Raw genomic sequence first — 17625 nt, forward strand, 5'->3', positions numbered from 1 at the left:
GTGAGTTACATTTTGACACTATATATACTTTGTTGAATATTCATAAACATACACATTTATCATTTGTGCAACATATTGACTGAGATAATAAAAGTTCATTATCAACTCTTTATTGAGCACATAATGATACATATTATTGCATCTTCATGAGGATAATAACTGCATTCGCAACTCTTTAAAGGGTACATAATGACACATAATAAATACATATTCACTCTTCAAGAGGAGAAATACTTAGTAGTTATTAACTGTTTCCGGTCATATAAAGACCATTGTAATTTAATATCATACATGCTACGATTTTCATTCTCTCATTTCGGGGATTATAAATCCATTAGGGATTTCACAAAATAAATATTAACTGCATATCTAAATTTATTATTCTGGCAATGATATTATGTAGCGAAACTTAATTCCATTTACCGTGGGAAAGTATATTTGATTAGAATCAAAGGGTCTCTGCGTGAACCCATAAGCTACAAACTTGCTTCATTATATATCCATTTTAGCGAGTCGAGCAATGCCTAAATTGCCGCTTTATACGTTAAACAGTCATGAAAATTCCGGTGCTTAACTCTAGATCCAGATTATCATATAACGAGCAATTTGTAATGGCAACTGTGTTGTCGACAACTATAATATTTTATCATAATTGTTTCCCATAGAATTCATGGCAATTTCTAAATCAAGCAGATTGTTGTCATTTCCCAAAGGTATTTAGATCTTGTTGTTCTGCATCCCTAGTATTGTGTTTGTTTGGTGCACTTATAATTTTACTAGGGATTTTTGTGATCTGGATGAACGTCTGCAGGACATAATTATTATATTTAAGGTATATGAAGAGTAACAATGTTTATTTACTAGATCTAGTATTATGATTCCTGTCTCTTACACAAATAGATATCCTGCGCTTCTAGTGTCAAGGAGTATCAGTAGATATATTTGGTCCAAGTTGGGTAAGGTACATGGGACCTTGTCACTCTTTTATATATTTGGCAGATTATTTGCTAATGTCGCAAATTCTTAACTAATGAAGATCTTTCCATTTAACTAATGAAGATCTTTCCATTCCATAGAACTTCTTGGCATTTCATTTAATTATCTGGGCCTCATATCTCCCCCTAATGCCGTGAAGTATTTATACAATATTTAACTCATTATGTTTGCCCAATAGACATGCATGACCTATATCCAAAAGTTATGCATAATCATTTTGTTTCAATACTGGGTATTGAGATCTTTAATGTTATAGAGTCATGACCAATGATAATTGTTATAACCAAGAGCCAAAGAACTTGGATTTGGATAAATAATAATTGACTTTTGAATCGTGTCAAGTAAATTTCACATTGAAGTTATATAATTTGTCCTACTATTGGTATCATATAGTTAGTGCTATGTATTCACCTTCATTCCGGGCAAAACTATAGTCAATATTCATGCTAGATATCACAATATTTAGACTCGTATCATCTAATTGATATCCCAATATCAAACTAAGGTTTAGCAACGACATGTGCAACCTAACAATGAAAACCATATTGAGAATTCATGTTATTGTCTCACTTATAAGTTGTATGATAAACTCAATAGCTATGGCCTATAGCAAATAATTAATTGTCAATAAGTGAAATGACAAATTCTCTTATATATGAGCATTATCAAGAGGTTATATGCTAAATGTTGTCAAAAAAGGAGAAGCATATTCAATATGTGATACAATTATTGGTGAGCTGTCGTAGGCTCCCAAATTAAAACCTTGCAAACGTAGTAGCGGGAGTAAGGATCGATCCCACGAGTAGTAACTAGTTTAATGTATTTGCTCAAATTAAAGGGAAGGGGGGGGGGGGGGGGTTTGGTACGAAATTGACAATAAAAGTAAGTAATACAAAATATTGAAAGCACTTATAATAGAAAACCTTGGTTAGTAAATATCCACCACCGGAATTTAGCACTAATCATTGATTCAAAAGGTAATTAATGTTGAATTTGAAAGATGGAATGGCCTGGCTGGTGGAGAATAACACAACACCACCCGCCAGTTAGGCGGAAGCAATAATGAAGAATCAAAGAATGGAAAATGTATAGATAATATATGATTTGGTATTATCTGTCTGTGTTTCTAACAAAGAAACATAGTGTATATATATATATACAAACACATAACTGTAAGTAACTACCCATAACTGACTCCTGTTCATAAACAAACACAACCCTATAGATAAACCTAACTCTTTATTTTTCAACACTGCCCCTCAAGCTGGAACATCTGGAAGTTCCAAGCTTGGATTAAAACATACACTCTACGTTACTTTAAATTACAAATGAAGATTAAAAGCAGCTAGAGAATAACAGTGTTGGATGGCTTCGGAGGGACAATGCTATACACAACCCTTGGGAATGAAGGTACCAGGGGCGAAGCATGTCACAAACAACCTTGGGAATGAAGGCACCAAGGATGAAGATTAACACGAACGCCCTCATATCAACATAAGGACTCTAGGATTTACCAACAACATTCTTCATCAAGAACGGTAGAGCAAACAAATCATGAGCAGCAAAGGGGATGTAGAAGAGCCCATAGTAATGACAAACTGAGAACACCACATGATTGTTGTTTATACCCCTTATAGGATAAGTGAATAACGAAAGAGGCTTTCGAAAAAAAAAGTGCCAAACTTGAAAACCCTAGGGAATAAATATGGTATACCGAAAATAATGAAACAAATACGGTTATACCAAAAGCACCCTGGAAAGAAGTTTGGCAACAAAGCCAAAAAGCCTTCAAACTTCACCAAAAGGTCCAAAGAAAGGCAAAACAACAATTTGAAATTTTCACCGGAGAAATACATCACATGGAAAAATACACAGATGGAGTTGCAGAGGCCTGACGTAGATATCTGGAAAATTTTGTCAGAAAATCTCGCCGGAGGTGGCCACACGCGCCGGCGCGTGAAATCGGAGGTCCAGCAATGGCGACGGTGAGTGGCGGCTACAACAGTGCTGTGGCTTGCTGAGTCAGGCTCGCCGGAAACTTTAGAAAAGATGGGTAACACAAATTTGACAAAAGAACTCACCAAAAGCAAGTAATTTGAAAAATTAGGGTTTGTGTGAATAGTAAGTTTACTGTTCATCACTATTCATGCGACTGAAAAATATGACTTTTATGTTTGGCATACCCTAGGAACGTAGGCTCTGATACCATGTTGAATTTGAAAGATGGAATGGCCTGGCGGGTGGAGAATAACACCACTCGCCAGTTATGCGGAAGCAATAATAAAGAATCAAGGAATGGAAAATATATAGATAATATATGATTCTGTATTATCTGTCTGTGTTTCTAGCAAAGAAACATAGTACATTTTTTTTTTAAGTAAACAGAAACGTTTATTACTGGCGAATCGCTCGGTGAAGAGCAAAACCTCTTAGATCATACATCAAAGCCAACTTAGATTTTGCAGGCATACAATCTAGAGAAGGAAAAAGCTTTGGTGAGGAGGTGGCTAAACCTTCCCCCGCTAGCGCATCCGCCACTTGATTGGCCTCTCGAAAGGTGTGCTGGATTGAGGACCCCCATTGTGAGAGGCAAGAGCGAATGTAGAGAACAGCTTGAGGACCCTCCATGTAGAGGCAAGGTGTGCTGGATTGAGGACCCTCCATGGGATCGCCGCTGTAGGAGATGTTATCAACCGGACAAGCACGAGAGAGTCCACCTCCACCATATGAGGCCACTTGACTGCCGAATCACACCATCGAATGGCCCATTGCAAAGCAAGCGCCTCTGCCTCCAGAGCTGACGACGCATCAAGACGGTAGCACAATCCAACAACCAGCTCACCTTGCGAGTCCCTTAGGCAAGCTCCACCCGCTGCTCCAGATGATGAAAAGAGGGCGTCCGTGTTCAGCTTTAATCTACCCGATGGTGGCTGCTGCCATTTTATCCAAATCGTCGAGCGCCTCGGCGGAGGATCCAAACGTGCGATGAGACCCTCTGCAAGAAGAAGAGCCCCATCTGTCCCCTTGTGTAACACCCCAGATTTTCAAGACATTTAAAACTTATAAAATAAAGGTGAAATCCCATTAAATCCCAAAACATAATACAAGAGTATGGGGTGCTATGCCACACCTGAGCTAGAGAACTCAGGTGCACAGGCTAACTAACTAATATCCTCAATAATGTAAAGGCATAAGCATGGCACGCAGGCCGAAAAGGGAAACTATCTACTTCTACGTTCCAAGTTCTAACGCGCTCCAGTGACTTATTCTTCTGTGCCTGAAAGCCAAATATATCTGTTCAGCGAGAGATGCTGGTAACCCACTCCAACGCGTTGAAATACAATACATATAGAGATATATATAGATATACGAAAACCATTTTGAGCATGAAGATATATCCTACGAACTCTAGCTTTTAAAACCGGGAATGACTCGACAGATAAGGCCAGACACGAGCAACAGTTATAACAACATATGCAGTTCACAACAGGTAAGGCAGATAAGGCAAAGCATAAACAATAGTCACAACCTAACATAAACAATCCCCAACATAAATCCCATAGTCACATCCCCCAAGACACTCATGATCACCACTCGTCCCTGTCACAACACATAACACACTTTGTTGGCGCCACAGGACCAATCGCATGCCCATACATGAGGGTCAGCGCATATAGCTCTGACACGGCCCCGCAGCACCCTGCCCCGTATCGCAACACGGAGGGGTCGATCGCAACCGACCGATGAACCGCAGCTCATCATAGTGTTTGATCGCAACCAAACGATGGACCGCAGCCCAAGAGTATCAATCTGACCGCAGCCAGCTTCTGAACCGCAGCTCAGGATAACCAATCCGATCGCAACCGAATTGGGGTAACACTCACACATAACACATAGCAAGCACATGCAACCCATATTACACATTGGGAAGGGGGAGAAAGCGCATAACAAAACCTATGCATGATCCATCACATACTAAGAATAGTCCTAAGGGATTCATACTTCTACCACCTAGGTCAACGGGGTACCAATTCAACTAGCATGCAATATAATAGACTCATAAACCTACGAACGGTACCCGAAACATCAAACTAGACATAGGCACGATAAACGGAGTCCGTTGGGACACCACGAGGAACGGGGGAACATCAAACGGGGAAGCCGGGATCCCAAGGTGGGATAATTTCCAGCGGGTAGCCGGTGGGTGGGGGGCCACCCGCCGGCTGCCCGCCGGACTTTACTGTTCCGGGCAGCGGGTCGCCGGCGGGCAGCTGCCCGCCCGCCGGCCACCCGCTGCCGGGCGGTGTTTCACGGCCGTGGGTAGGTGGCGGGTCCCCTACCCCCCACTGACTCTTTTCACACAATAACGTCCCGGGAATCTTTGTGGAACCCGAAACCATGCTTAGACACTTTACAACGCAACTAATAATTAACACGTAGACAATTAACGGATCAAATACGAGAAACGAACGGCACATAACCTATCATGCTTTTCTAATATAATCAACACCCAACCATGCGATTTCCCCACCCGATAATCCAAGAATAAGATCGTACGATACAACCTAGGGTTCTAATCACTTTTATATCAACAAGAATACGGTTCGTCTTCTAATTGCAAGATTCGGTAAGAATAACACATAAACATCAAGAGCATCACACAATTATCAAGAACGACACATAATCATCAAGAACTCCACATAATTATCAAGAACACCATAGTTATCAAGAATCTCCCAATATCAAGATCATCAAGATCCCCCATGGGATCATCACATCAATTACCAATAATAATCATCATAACTCGCCAATATACAATAATATGGGGAAACCCTAAGGGGGAATTATAACTATGAAAATAGGTTTTGTTGAGACATGGGTTACCTCTTAGCCTTAATTAATTCCTTGGCTATGAAGGGTCTTTCTTTAAGCTTTCTTGCTTTCTTGATTTCTTCTAAGGGAATTCTTGGAGCTCTTTTGGGATGGTGAGTCGTTTATTGTGATGGGGGGTTCTAGGTGCCTCTTAAGTCCCCTATTTATATATTTAGGAGTCCTAATTAGGAACTAATATTATAGGCTTGCTAATTCTATTCCTTTTGGGACTAAGGATTGGGTTCCATGGTCGATAGTGGACCATATTAATTAATTAAAGAGAATCCTAATCATAATCTGAATAGTAAAAGACCTGCTTCCTTTATTCCTAATAGATAACTAGGTCTAGGATTCCTAATCAGAATCTAAATAGTAAAAGGTTTACTTTCTTTATTCCTAATAGGCTTAAGGCTCTAATTTAGGCAAGGGCCCACGGTTCATGGTGGGCCTTATTAATTAATTAAAGGGAAACCTAACCGAATTAAATCATATTTAATTATTATTAACGGGATTAATTAAATAATTAATCCGGGATTGAAGGCCGTAACACGGGGTGTTACACTCTCTCCCCCTTACGAGAAGCTTCGCCCCCGAAGCTTGGAAATCATTGCAGGGTTAACGAGTCAAGAGAAGAACCGTGGTCCTATAGAGAATGTATTCCACGGGGAAATTGTATACTTGCACGCCTATGTGTGTTGGGTTTTTGGGAACGATTAGGTTTACAGGGCTAAGAGAGTGGGTTTCAAACTTGAGGACACGGTGAATTCAGGAATTAGGATCGAGTTTTCGAGGTTGCAACTTAGGTTGTGAGGTTGCCACTTGTATGGAATCGTTAAAACATGGGATTGAGAATGGGGTCTGAAGGGTAGAAAGGGTTTTGAAATAAGGAAGGGGCCGATTTTCCGAGGGAGGGAAAGGAATTCGGCTAGGATGGGTTAAGGTTTCTCGATCCCAAGTGAATAATCTGGTTAGATGCTTTGATCACGATGCGCCGACGAGCTGATGATCCTCCTTCCTTGGTGTTGGTGCTTGCTTGACTTTAAGGTCCTTGTTAGACCTTGCTTCCCAGACTAAGGTTTCATCCTTCTCTTCTTTCTTGATGGAATTTCCCGTGGTGATTCAACACTTACTTCTTTAATGCGCCCAAGGTCTTGACCGAGTTGGGTCAACCAAGCCAATCTCTTAGGGCGCACTTCCCAAATTCTTCCCAAAGTCTCTTGGGAGTTGATGGACTTTGGGTTGAATTTCTCTTCTTATTGAATTTCATCTCCTCTTTAGTGGATGAAATTCTTAGTAAGACTTCATGTCTTACCCGAGGTTCGGCATTGTTGTGCCCTGTTTGTGTTATTTTTAATGATGAAGGTGTCCTTGCGTGCCCTTTTTCTTTTAAAGCGCAGTCGGTTACCAAATTTCGTTGTGGGATGACTCGGCGACTTTACGAGTCACCTCATTTCCTTGTGGGTCCTTAATGACCCTTGAAGTCTTGGCGCGAATGTGTTCTTCACCCTTTTGCTTAGCACCATGGGCTACGTAGTTCTTGATTCCATACAACTTGTAAGGAGTCCTCTAATTTGCTCGAACGATGTCCATGGTTTGGAGGAGTCCCGGTCCCTCCTTAGCATTTTGACATTTAAGGTTTTCGTCGGTTCTTAGTACGAGTTCCCAACTCGCCTCCTTGGTTTGCGCAATCCTTTACGCCAAACATCCCTAGTCGGTTGTATCGTAGGATCCGATTTCAATTACTCGTGCAATGTAATTGATTGTGATTTCCTGATGGTGTCTCGTGCGCCAAGGTCTTTTACGTAGGACACTATGTTTGGGTGGTCCATGGTTCCTTACCCAAGACTCACATTCCTCAATCAAGGAACACAAGTGCGCCACAAATCAATAAAACGAGGGGTTAAGAAATCAGCACATTGTACCAGTGGGCACGAGGTGGGCGGTCGTCCGCCTGCCAAGCTCCTGCCAAGGACCCGCCAAGGTCCCGTCAAGGACCCGCGGGAAAGTGACTAGGAATAGTCAATTCCTTCGGGAAAGACCCAAAAATGCACAGATTCATGTCCTGACAAGTCCCATGCCCTTGTGCACAATAAAAGGGACTTGGATACATAGGATGACCCAGCGTACAATGTTCATTGATCCTTAAGCACGAGTTCTAGAGGTAGATATACATACATATATATATCTATGTTTTCTTGGTCTGGGTTTAAAGGGGTGTAAGAAGTGCAAGGGCTAGGTTTCAAAGTCGAGGGGCGGATAGGGTCGATGTCTCAAGGTCGTAATACAGGAAGGAAGGTTGCCACCTTGTACGGGTTTGTCTGTAATGAGGGATCAAGAGCGAGGTTTGGAGTGATAGGACGGATTCTTTAACGAAATGGTACTTGATTGGCAAGGGGAGGGAAAGGGCTAAGGACTCTTGGCTTCGAGTGATTATGCCTGTTTGGGGCTTGGTTGTGGCGTGCAGTCGAACTGGTGATCCCTTTTCCTTGGCTTTGTTTGATTCTAAGATTTTCGTTTGATCTTCTCTTCCCGTGTCGAAGTCCCCTTCGTCTCTATGGCTTCCAGGGGAATTCTCGTGATGGTTTCCGTGCACGTTCCCCTCGGATGTCCAGAAGTCTGGACCCAGTCGGTTTAGTGGGTCAAACCCCTAGGTCTTGACTCCTAATCCTTGCCGAGGGTTCTTAAGGGTAAGGGGGGTTTCGGGTTAGTCTTTCTTGTTCTATTGGGTTTCATCCCTTCCTTGGTGGATGAAATTCTTAGCAAGGCTTTATGTCCTCCTTGGGGTTCGGCCTGTTGCACCTATTTGACGATGTTTTCTGTAGCGAGGGCCCCTGACACATTGAACGTATCTGTTTGCCCGCGCATGGCGTTCTTCGGTGGCGTACGTACAGGCTATGGTTTCTCGTGAAACCTTCACGGTTTTCGTGCAAGGGTGGGGTGATACGTATTCGTAACCTCCACCTACTTCGCCGATTCCTATCTAACAACTTATTTTAATATTGAATCAATGAATGTCGGTTCTTCACGCCCCTGGGCAGGGTAAGGGCCTTATGCTGCTCTACGGTTTTTAACAGGGTTTCCAAACGGAGTGGGGATATGAACTTAGAGTAAGGGCAATAACAATTTAGGGTTTCTGAGGGTTTGGGTTAAGCGCAACAAAGGGTGAGCAAGGTCATGACGGTTGCGAATTTGCTCTTAAGGTAATCAAGGATTCGGGGTGGGAGTTTTCAACAAATAGGGGTATCAAGATGCTGGGGTTTCAGGGCAGATGATATTTTAAATTGGGGTGGTGGGGTCGCAAGGTGTCGCGATATACTTACCTTGCACCCAAGGATTCGACTAATGGTGTCGTTCCTTTGCTACTTTAATAGGTGTCCTAGTTCTCCTTCCTGTTTGTTGTAGCCGCAACCCGGGTTTGCCAAGATAAGGTCAACTTGTCGGAATGTGCATGTCATTTGTCTGACTCGGGGTTATCGTGGTTACCCTGGGTTGGTGCGTATTGCAGTCCGTACCTTTTAGCAGTCCTGACTGTAACGCCATTTCTTAGTAGTCATCCAAATCTTCCTTTTCTTTGGTCAGGGTCCTTGTCAAGTCTTTTGACGGGAGTTAGGACGAGGCGATTTATCGGGTAAGTGTACGTTACCCAGTTGTTGAAGTAAACTTATCTATTCGCACCCTTACCTGGTGTGGTAAGCGTAGGGGGAGGTTCCTTTAAGTTAGAGAGAGATGAAGTGAGGGGAGGTTATGTGTAGGTTTCACAATCTTACTGCGCGTCCTAAGATTCCTGGATCCTATGTTCCTAAGTACCTAGAGTTCAAGCCTAGTGTCCTAAAGTCCGGTCTTAAGAGTCTTATCCTAGGGTCAAACTTAAGCTCTGATACCAACTGTAACACCCCAGATTTTAAAGACATTTAAAACTTATAAAATAAAGGTGAAATCCCGTTAAATCCCAAAACATAATACAAGAGTATGGGGTGCTATGCCACACCTGAGCTAGAGAACTCAGGTGCACAGGCTAACTAACTAATATCCTCAATAATGTAAAGGCATAAGCATGGCACGTAGGCCGAAAAGGGATACTATCTACTTCTACGTTCCAAGTTCTAACGCGCTCCAGTGACTTATTCTTCTGTGCCTGAAAGCCAAATATATCTGTTCAGCGAGAGATGCTGGTAACCCACTCCAACGCGTTGAAATACAATACATATAGAGATATATATAGATATACGAAAACCATTTTGAGCATGAAGATATATCCTACGAACTCTAGCTTTTAAAACCGGGAATGACTCGACAGATAAGGCCAGACACGAGCAACAGTTATAACAACATATGCAGTTCACAACAGATAAGGCAGATAAGGCAAATCATAAACAATAGTCACAACCCAACATAAACAATCCCCAACATAAATCCCATAGTCACATCCCCCAAGACACTCATGATCACCACTCGTCCCTGTCACAACACATAACACACTTTGTTAGCTCCACAGGACCAATCGCATGCCCATACATGAGGTTCAGTGCATATAGCTCTGACACGGCCCCGCAGCACCCTGCCCCGTATCGCAACACGGAGGGGTCGATCGCAACCGACCGATGAACCACAGCTCATCATAGTGTTTGATCGCAACCAAATAGTGGACCGCAGCCCAAGAGAATGTCATCTGACCGCAGCCAGGAAAGAGGACGAACCGCAGCTCGTATAGAAATGTTTGATCGCAACCAAACGGTGGACCGCAGCCCAAGAGTATCAATCTGACCGCAGCCAGCTTCCGAACCGCAGCTCAGGATAACCAATCCGATCGCAACCGAATTGGGGTAACACTCACACATAACACATAGCAAGCACATGCAACCCATATTACACATTGGGAAGGGGGAGAAAGCGCATAACAAAACCTATGCGTGATCCATCACATACTAAGAATAGTCCTAAGGGATTCATACTTCTACCACCTAGGTCAACGGGGTACCAATTCAACTAGCATGCAATATAATAGACTCATAAACCTACGAACGGTACCCGAAACATCAAACTAGACATAGGCACGATAAACGGAGTCCGTTGGGACACCACGAGGAACGGGGGAACATCAAACGGGGAAGCCGGGATCCCAAGGTGGGATAATTTCCAGCGGGTAGCCGGTGGGTGGGGGGCCACCCGCCGGCTGCCCGCCGGACTTTACTGTTCCGGGCAGCGGGTCGCCGGCGGGCAGCTGCCCGCCCACCGGCCACCCGCTGCCGGGCGGTGTTTCACGGCCGTGGGTAGGTGGCGGGTCTCCTACCCCCCACTGACTCTTTTCACACAATAACGTCCCGGGAATCTTTGTGGAACCCGAAACCATGCTTAGACACTTTACAACGCAACTAATAATTAACACGTAGACAATTAACGGATCAAATACGAGAAACGAACGGCACATAACCTATCATGCTTTTCTAATATAATCAACACCCAACCATGCGATTTCCCCACCCGATAATCCAAGAATAAGATCGTACGATACAACCTAGGGTTCTAATCACTTTTATATCAACAAGAATACGGTTCGTCTTCTAATTGCAAGATTCGGTAAGAATAACACATAAACATCAAGAGCATCACACAATTATCAAGAACGACACATAATCATCAAGAACTCCACATAATTATCAAGAACACCATAGTTATCAAGAATCTCCCAATATCAAGATCATCAAGATCCCCCATGGGATCATCACATCAATTACCAATAATAATCATCATAACTCGCCAATATACAATAATATGGGGAAACCCTAAGGGGGAATTATAACTATGAAAATAGGTTTTGTTGAGTTATGGGTTACCTCTTAGCCTTAATTAATTCCTTGGCTATGAAGGGTCTTTCTTTAAGCTTTCTTGCTTTCTTGATTTCTTCTAAGGGAATTCTTGGAGCTCTTTTGGGATGGTGAGTCGTTTATTGTGATGGGGGGTTCTAGGTGCCTCTTAAGTCCCCTATTTATATATTTAGGAGTCCTAATTAGGAACTAATATTATAGGCTTGCTAATTCTATTCCTTTTGGGACTAAGGATTGGGTTCCATGGTCCATAGTGGACCATATTAATTAATTAAAGAGAATCCTAATCATAATCTGAATAGTAAAAGACCTGCTTCCTTTATTCCTAATAGATAACTAGGTCTAGGATTCCTAATCAGAATCTAAATAGTAAAAGGTTTACTTTCTTTATTCATAATAGGCTTAAGGCTCTAATTTAGGCAAGGGCCCACGGTTCATGGTGGGCCTTATTAATTAATTAAAGGGAAACCTAAACGAATTAAATCATATTTAATTATTATTAACGGGATTAATTAAATAATTAATCTGGGATTGAAGGCCGTAACACGGGGTGTTACACCTTGTAGCGTGGTGGTTGGGCTAGAGAGATTAGAATCGACTCATACATTATCCTTTTGATGATTCCTTGGGCAGAGAAGGCAACCCCGTTATGAAGGCTGTCATTATAACCAACCCATAAGAACCAGACCACCAAGCAAGGAATTAATGATATATAACCACTCTGCGAGGGAGAGGCCAGAATCCACCATGCTTGGCAGACCGCTCTAGCCGAGATATCCCTGTGCATGCTTAAGCCAAAAATCCCATTAAAATGTCGCCAAACCTCCTGTGCGCAACAGCATTGATGGAGGCAATGGTCGAGGGTCGCACTTGCATTCCGACACAGTGGGCAGATCGAGGGCAGACAGAACCCAAAGGGCTACAAAATATCTGGAAACGGCAGCCATCTCCTTAACATCCTCCACATGAACACGGATACCTTTGTTGGGATTAAAATGTTCCACACACTTGTTGATGAAAGGATGTGTCCTGCCTTCGGCCTTAGGGATTCATAGGCAGAAGAAAATGTGAAATTACCATACACTGATGGAGTCCACACTAAATCTCCTGATGTGGTGGACACATTGTCTTCAACAAAATCTCTAACAAGCTGCATTCTCCTCCATGTGAGAGAGCCCGTCTGGTCCGTTGCAACTTCATGGTATTTAGCATGCATGAATGAGCTCCACAGGGTGCCTCCCTTTAAAAAGTTGAAGTAGAGCTTTGCCGAGCCAGACTCTTGAATCGACGAAAGACAGCGAACCCCCAAACCGCCCTCATTTGTGGGTAGGCAAACGCCCTTCCATTTCACCCAGTGTCGTTTGGTCTTCCCCTCGAAACTGCCCCATAAGAAATTGGTTAACTTTGCCTCCAGAGATCTCACAACCTACCTAGGCAGTGTCACAGACGCCATTGTATACATTGGAATCATTGTTAGAACATGTTTAATGAGTGTTAATCTGCCTCCTTGGGATAGCAGTTTCTCTGCCAACCGAGTAATTTATTGTCAATCTTCTCCAGAAGATGCTGGTAATAGTGTGTTCTATTTCTGTCCGTGAACATGTTGACCCCTAGATAGAGCTGCAGAACCTCCGACAAAGCTTTTAGGGAACCAGACGAGCCATTGACAAAAATGACTATGTCGTTTGCGAATGCCAAGTGAGTAACAACAGGGCAATTTATCCTCGACGAGTAAGGTGACAAACCTCCCGTACCCATTTTTAAGATGAGAGAGCGAGAGAGAGCTTCCGAGGCAAGAATGAAGAGGAGGGGCGAGAGAGGATCCCCTTGCTTGACCCCCCTCGTCGGTTGGAAAAAGCCACAGCTTACTCCGTTAATCAGAACAGAGAGTCTCGTCGCCTCCAAGTTGTTCATAATTAAGTTTATGAAAGACACCGAGAAACCGAATCTATCCAGAACCGCTCGGAAGAAGGGCCAGGCGACTCGATCAAATGCCTTCATCATGTCTAGTTTAACAACAACGTTCGCACCCCGACACCGTTTATTTATATGTTGTAGTAGTTCAAAAACAATTAAAATGTTATCTTGAATGCTTCTGCCTTCAACAAAACCAGCTTGCTCCCTTGAGATGATTTTGGGTAGGATTGACTTAGCCGAGAGGCTATTATTCTTGTAAAGACCTTGCTGACGAAAGTGCAAAGGCATATTGGTATGTATTCCGCGAATGTGTCCGGTTTCAATTTTTTGGGAAACAACACTATTTGAGCGCTTCCCATAGCACGGGGAACGGGTACACCAGCAAAGAAGTCTAAGGTTGCCATGTAAAGATCATCTTTAATAATGTCCCACCAATGACGGAAGAAGGCGCCCGAAAAACCATCTGGGCCAGCTGCACTGTCCGGATCTAGTTTCCAAACTGCCTCTTTAACCTCTTCTCTCGTGACGGGCAGAGATAAGGCGGCTTTATCTGAGTCAAGCACGCCCACCGGTAGGCACTAAAGTAAAGCCTCCATTCCTGGGCAGTCCTCTGCTGAGAATAAACCAGAAAAGAAGGATACCGCTTCCGTCTGAATAGCCGGTTGAGTTGTGAGCAGCTCCCCCGTACCTGATTTGATAGCACTTATTCTCTGTCTCCGATGCCTGTCCTTAACCACAGCGTGAAAAAATCGGGTGTTGGAATCTCCCTCTTTTAGCCATTTCACTCTAGCCTTTTGCTTCCAAAACATTTCCTCCTGTTTGAGAGCTTGTAGGAGATCAGCCTGGAGTTTATGAAGTGATTCCCGACTACCTGGTGAAGGATCATCATCAAAGGTGTTCTCTGCTTCTGCCACACAAGATTCCAGGACTCGAATACGATCAAATACGTTCCCGAAAGTATCTCTATTCCAAATTCGGAGGCAATGTTTGAGGCGCTTTATTTTAAAAGCCAGTGCCCGCATTCCTCCTCCATCAGCCTGCTGGTTCCAATTTAGTCTAACAACATTGATGAAATCTGGATGGGAGGTCCACATTGTTTGAAAATGGAACTGTTTTGGGCATGACAAAGTGTTATTAGTCCCACTTAGGAGGATCGGGGAATGATCTGAAGACGTCCTGGCTAAGACATTTATTCGAACCTCCGTAAAGTAATCTCTTAGAGGTGGATTCATCAGGAAACGATCTAGCCGTTTCCAGACAGCTCCTGTATTACAGATGCCATGCCATGTGTATAACCTGCCTATCGTAGCCAGATCAATAAGCGACTTATCGGTAATGAAGTTGGAAAAATCAGAAATGCAATTGACATCCGGAAGAGCATTGCCTCTATACTCTGAGATGCTTGAAATTACATTAAAGTCTCCTGCCAGAAGTAGTGGTCTATTATCTTCTATACAATCTGAAAGTTGTGTCCATAACTGGGCTCTGTCTGCTCTAGTGTGTTTCGCATAAATAGCAATAAAATGAAAGGTTAACTGCCAAGGTTCGTAGCGAGCCTTGCACATGACATACTGATCACTGTCCTCCTCAACTTCAATTTCAAAAGAATCTGACCACAAAAGCCAAATTTTCGACTCTCTGGATGCATATCCTCCTGAAAATCTGAACTCTCGGGCAAAATTTTCCAGTCGACTAGTAGGTAAAAAAGGCTCAATAACTGAAACAAAATTAATGTGCTCACGTCTGATAATCTGTTTAAGTCTGCTCTGTGAGGAAAGCAAACCCCGGACGTTCCAACTTAGGAGCTTCATTTTTGTCGATGCGAAAAAGAAACCCTTGTGATTTTACCCGCTGCCAAGCGTGTGGTGACAGAGGGGGTGTTCGCAGAGTAATCTTTCCGGGGCCTACTTTTTTTCTTTGTGACAGCTATAAAGTCATCTGCCTTTGATTTCCCCAATTTAGTATCAAACAGTTTGCTCGCCTCCTTCCAAGAATCAAGGGGCAGAGATTGAGAGAAGACTCGTGCATTCCGTACCTCATCCCCGTCAGAGTGATGGCCTGCTTGCGAGTCCGATGAGGGCGAGGGTTGAATTCCCTGATCATCAATTAGAACCCGCCCGATGGAGGCGTTAACATCTGGTATTGTCAGCGGCAATGCAGCACTTTCCGAGTCCACAGGCGTAGTGTCAATCTGAGGATTAACCGGGTCATCTGAACCTACATATTGTGGTTCTTCAGATTGGGTTAATAGTGGACGCCATCTCTTTCTTGGCGGAACTAGCAACGGTTGCTGAGTTGTATCAACTTCCTTGCTTTTTGGAGTCTCACGACGGGGATCAGGATGAGGTTGCGTGATTCTGCAATCTGATTCAGTATGGCCAAATTTCCGACATCCCATGCAGTAGGGAGGGATGTATTCATAACAGACCTTTTGAGCAAAACCTCCATATGAGCTGTTAATGATCCATATTTGGTATTGGAGACTATTGCAGACATTTAGCTCAACACATACTCGAGCCATGGACGGCCGGTTGTGTGTCAAGGTGGACGCGTCGACCTTGAGAGGTTTGCCAATTAGATTGGCAATCGAATAGAGGGCTCTCTTGTCTCGTAGATGTGCCGGAAGGCCTTCAAAAGCAATCCAGACAGGGACTATAGGAGACTCCATGTCTGGCCGGAAATCTGGAGACCACTTAAAGATTCGCATTAAGCTTCCTCGGATAGACTATGATTTTCTAAGCCAGTATCTCTGGAAATCTGATTCGTGGTCGAAGTTGATGAGAACATGGCATTGATCGATCAGCCCTAGCGTGAAGGCCCCTCCAAACCCGATCTGATCGAATGTTTTCCGAATATCCGCCATTGGAGGTTGGCCTTTAGCGAATTTTCCAACCAGTGCGAACTTGAACTTCTGAGAGAATTTTTGAACGTCCTGATCTGTGAAAGAAACCGCCGGCATGCCTTTGTACTTTCCCGGCGGTCGAAGGGATGGCTCACTGTCGTTTGATAGGATGTCCGCGAAGGTGCGAGGACGAGGGGGCGCGGCGGCCCCCGGCGGTGCCGCCATGTGATCGCAGAAGGAAACCAAGAATTGCGGAGCGTTTTGTTTATAAGATCTTGCGGACCTCCATATGATATTTTTCTTTCTACGTCTAGAAACATAGTACATATATATATACAAACACATAACTTGTAAGTAACTACCCATAACTGACACATATCCATAAACACACACAACCCTATAGATAAACCCAACTCTTTATTTTTCAACAATTAATATTGTAACACCCCTAAATTTTAAGATATTTAAAACCTATAAAATAAACGCTGATCTATTATTATTTCCCAAACAAAGCATAAGCGAAACATAATAGTCGGGGTGCTATGCCACATCTGAGCTAGAGAACTCAGATGCACATGCTAAACTATCTAACAAAGCATAAACCACAATTGATATCTAAGTACAAATCAAGGCACGCATGTAACACCCCACTTTTTCTAAAACTTAATTACAATTCTAATCCATAATTAACATAACTAAGCAGCGGATAAATAACATAAATAAGATAACTCGTGGGAATGTCACCGCCACAATCACCACTACGTAGTTTATTGCACAGGCTAAGGGTAGGACTACAAAATCAATAAATAACTAACCATCCATCAACTTAAATAAGCATAAGGGGGATAAACACACCCCGATGTCTACATCATCGAAAAACAACAAAATATCATAAGTCTAACATCTTATAGATAACAACATAAACTAGTCATAAATAGTTTAGACATCCCAATCTAAAAGACTAGTCTAACTCGATCACTTCTCACTGCTGGGCCCACCTGAAAAGGGTTTTACAAGTAACACATAGAGAAATAGGAAAACAGCAGTTAGCACGAAGCTAAGTATAACCACACTCAACCCTGTAAAGTACTATAGAATATACTTTGGAAAACATTTGATTACATTCGTATACAACAAACTCATCTCATAGGCAACTTTAGCCATATCACATAC

General features: G+C 43.0%; 1 protein-coding gene across 1 annotated transcript; it reads right to left on the minus strand.

Moving 5' to 3' along the window:
* Window positions 1-14188: 14188 nt before the first annotated feature.
* On the minus strand, window positions 14189-16317 carry LOC109154196. The gene is made up of 2 exons (XM_019302039.1): window positions 15459-16317; window positions 14189-15327 (listed from the first exon to the last, which is right to left on the minus strand). Exons 1-2 carry the CDS (start codon window positions 16315-16317, stop codon window positions 14189-14191), a joined length of 1998 nt encoding a protein of 665 aa, XP_019157584.1.
* Between the last annotated feature and the right edge of the window lie 1308 nt (window positions 16318-17625).

This window comes from Ipomoea nil, unplaced genomic scaffold (genome assembly GCF_001879475.1).
Source record: "Ipomoea nil cultivar Tokyo-kokei standard unplaced genomic scaffold, Asagao_1.1 scaffold2610, whole genome shotgun sequence".
Lineage (NCBI taxonomy): Eukaryota > Viridiplantae > Streptophyta > Magnoliopsida > Solanales > Convolvulaceae > Ipomoea > Ipomoea nil.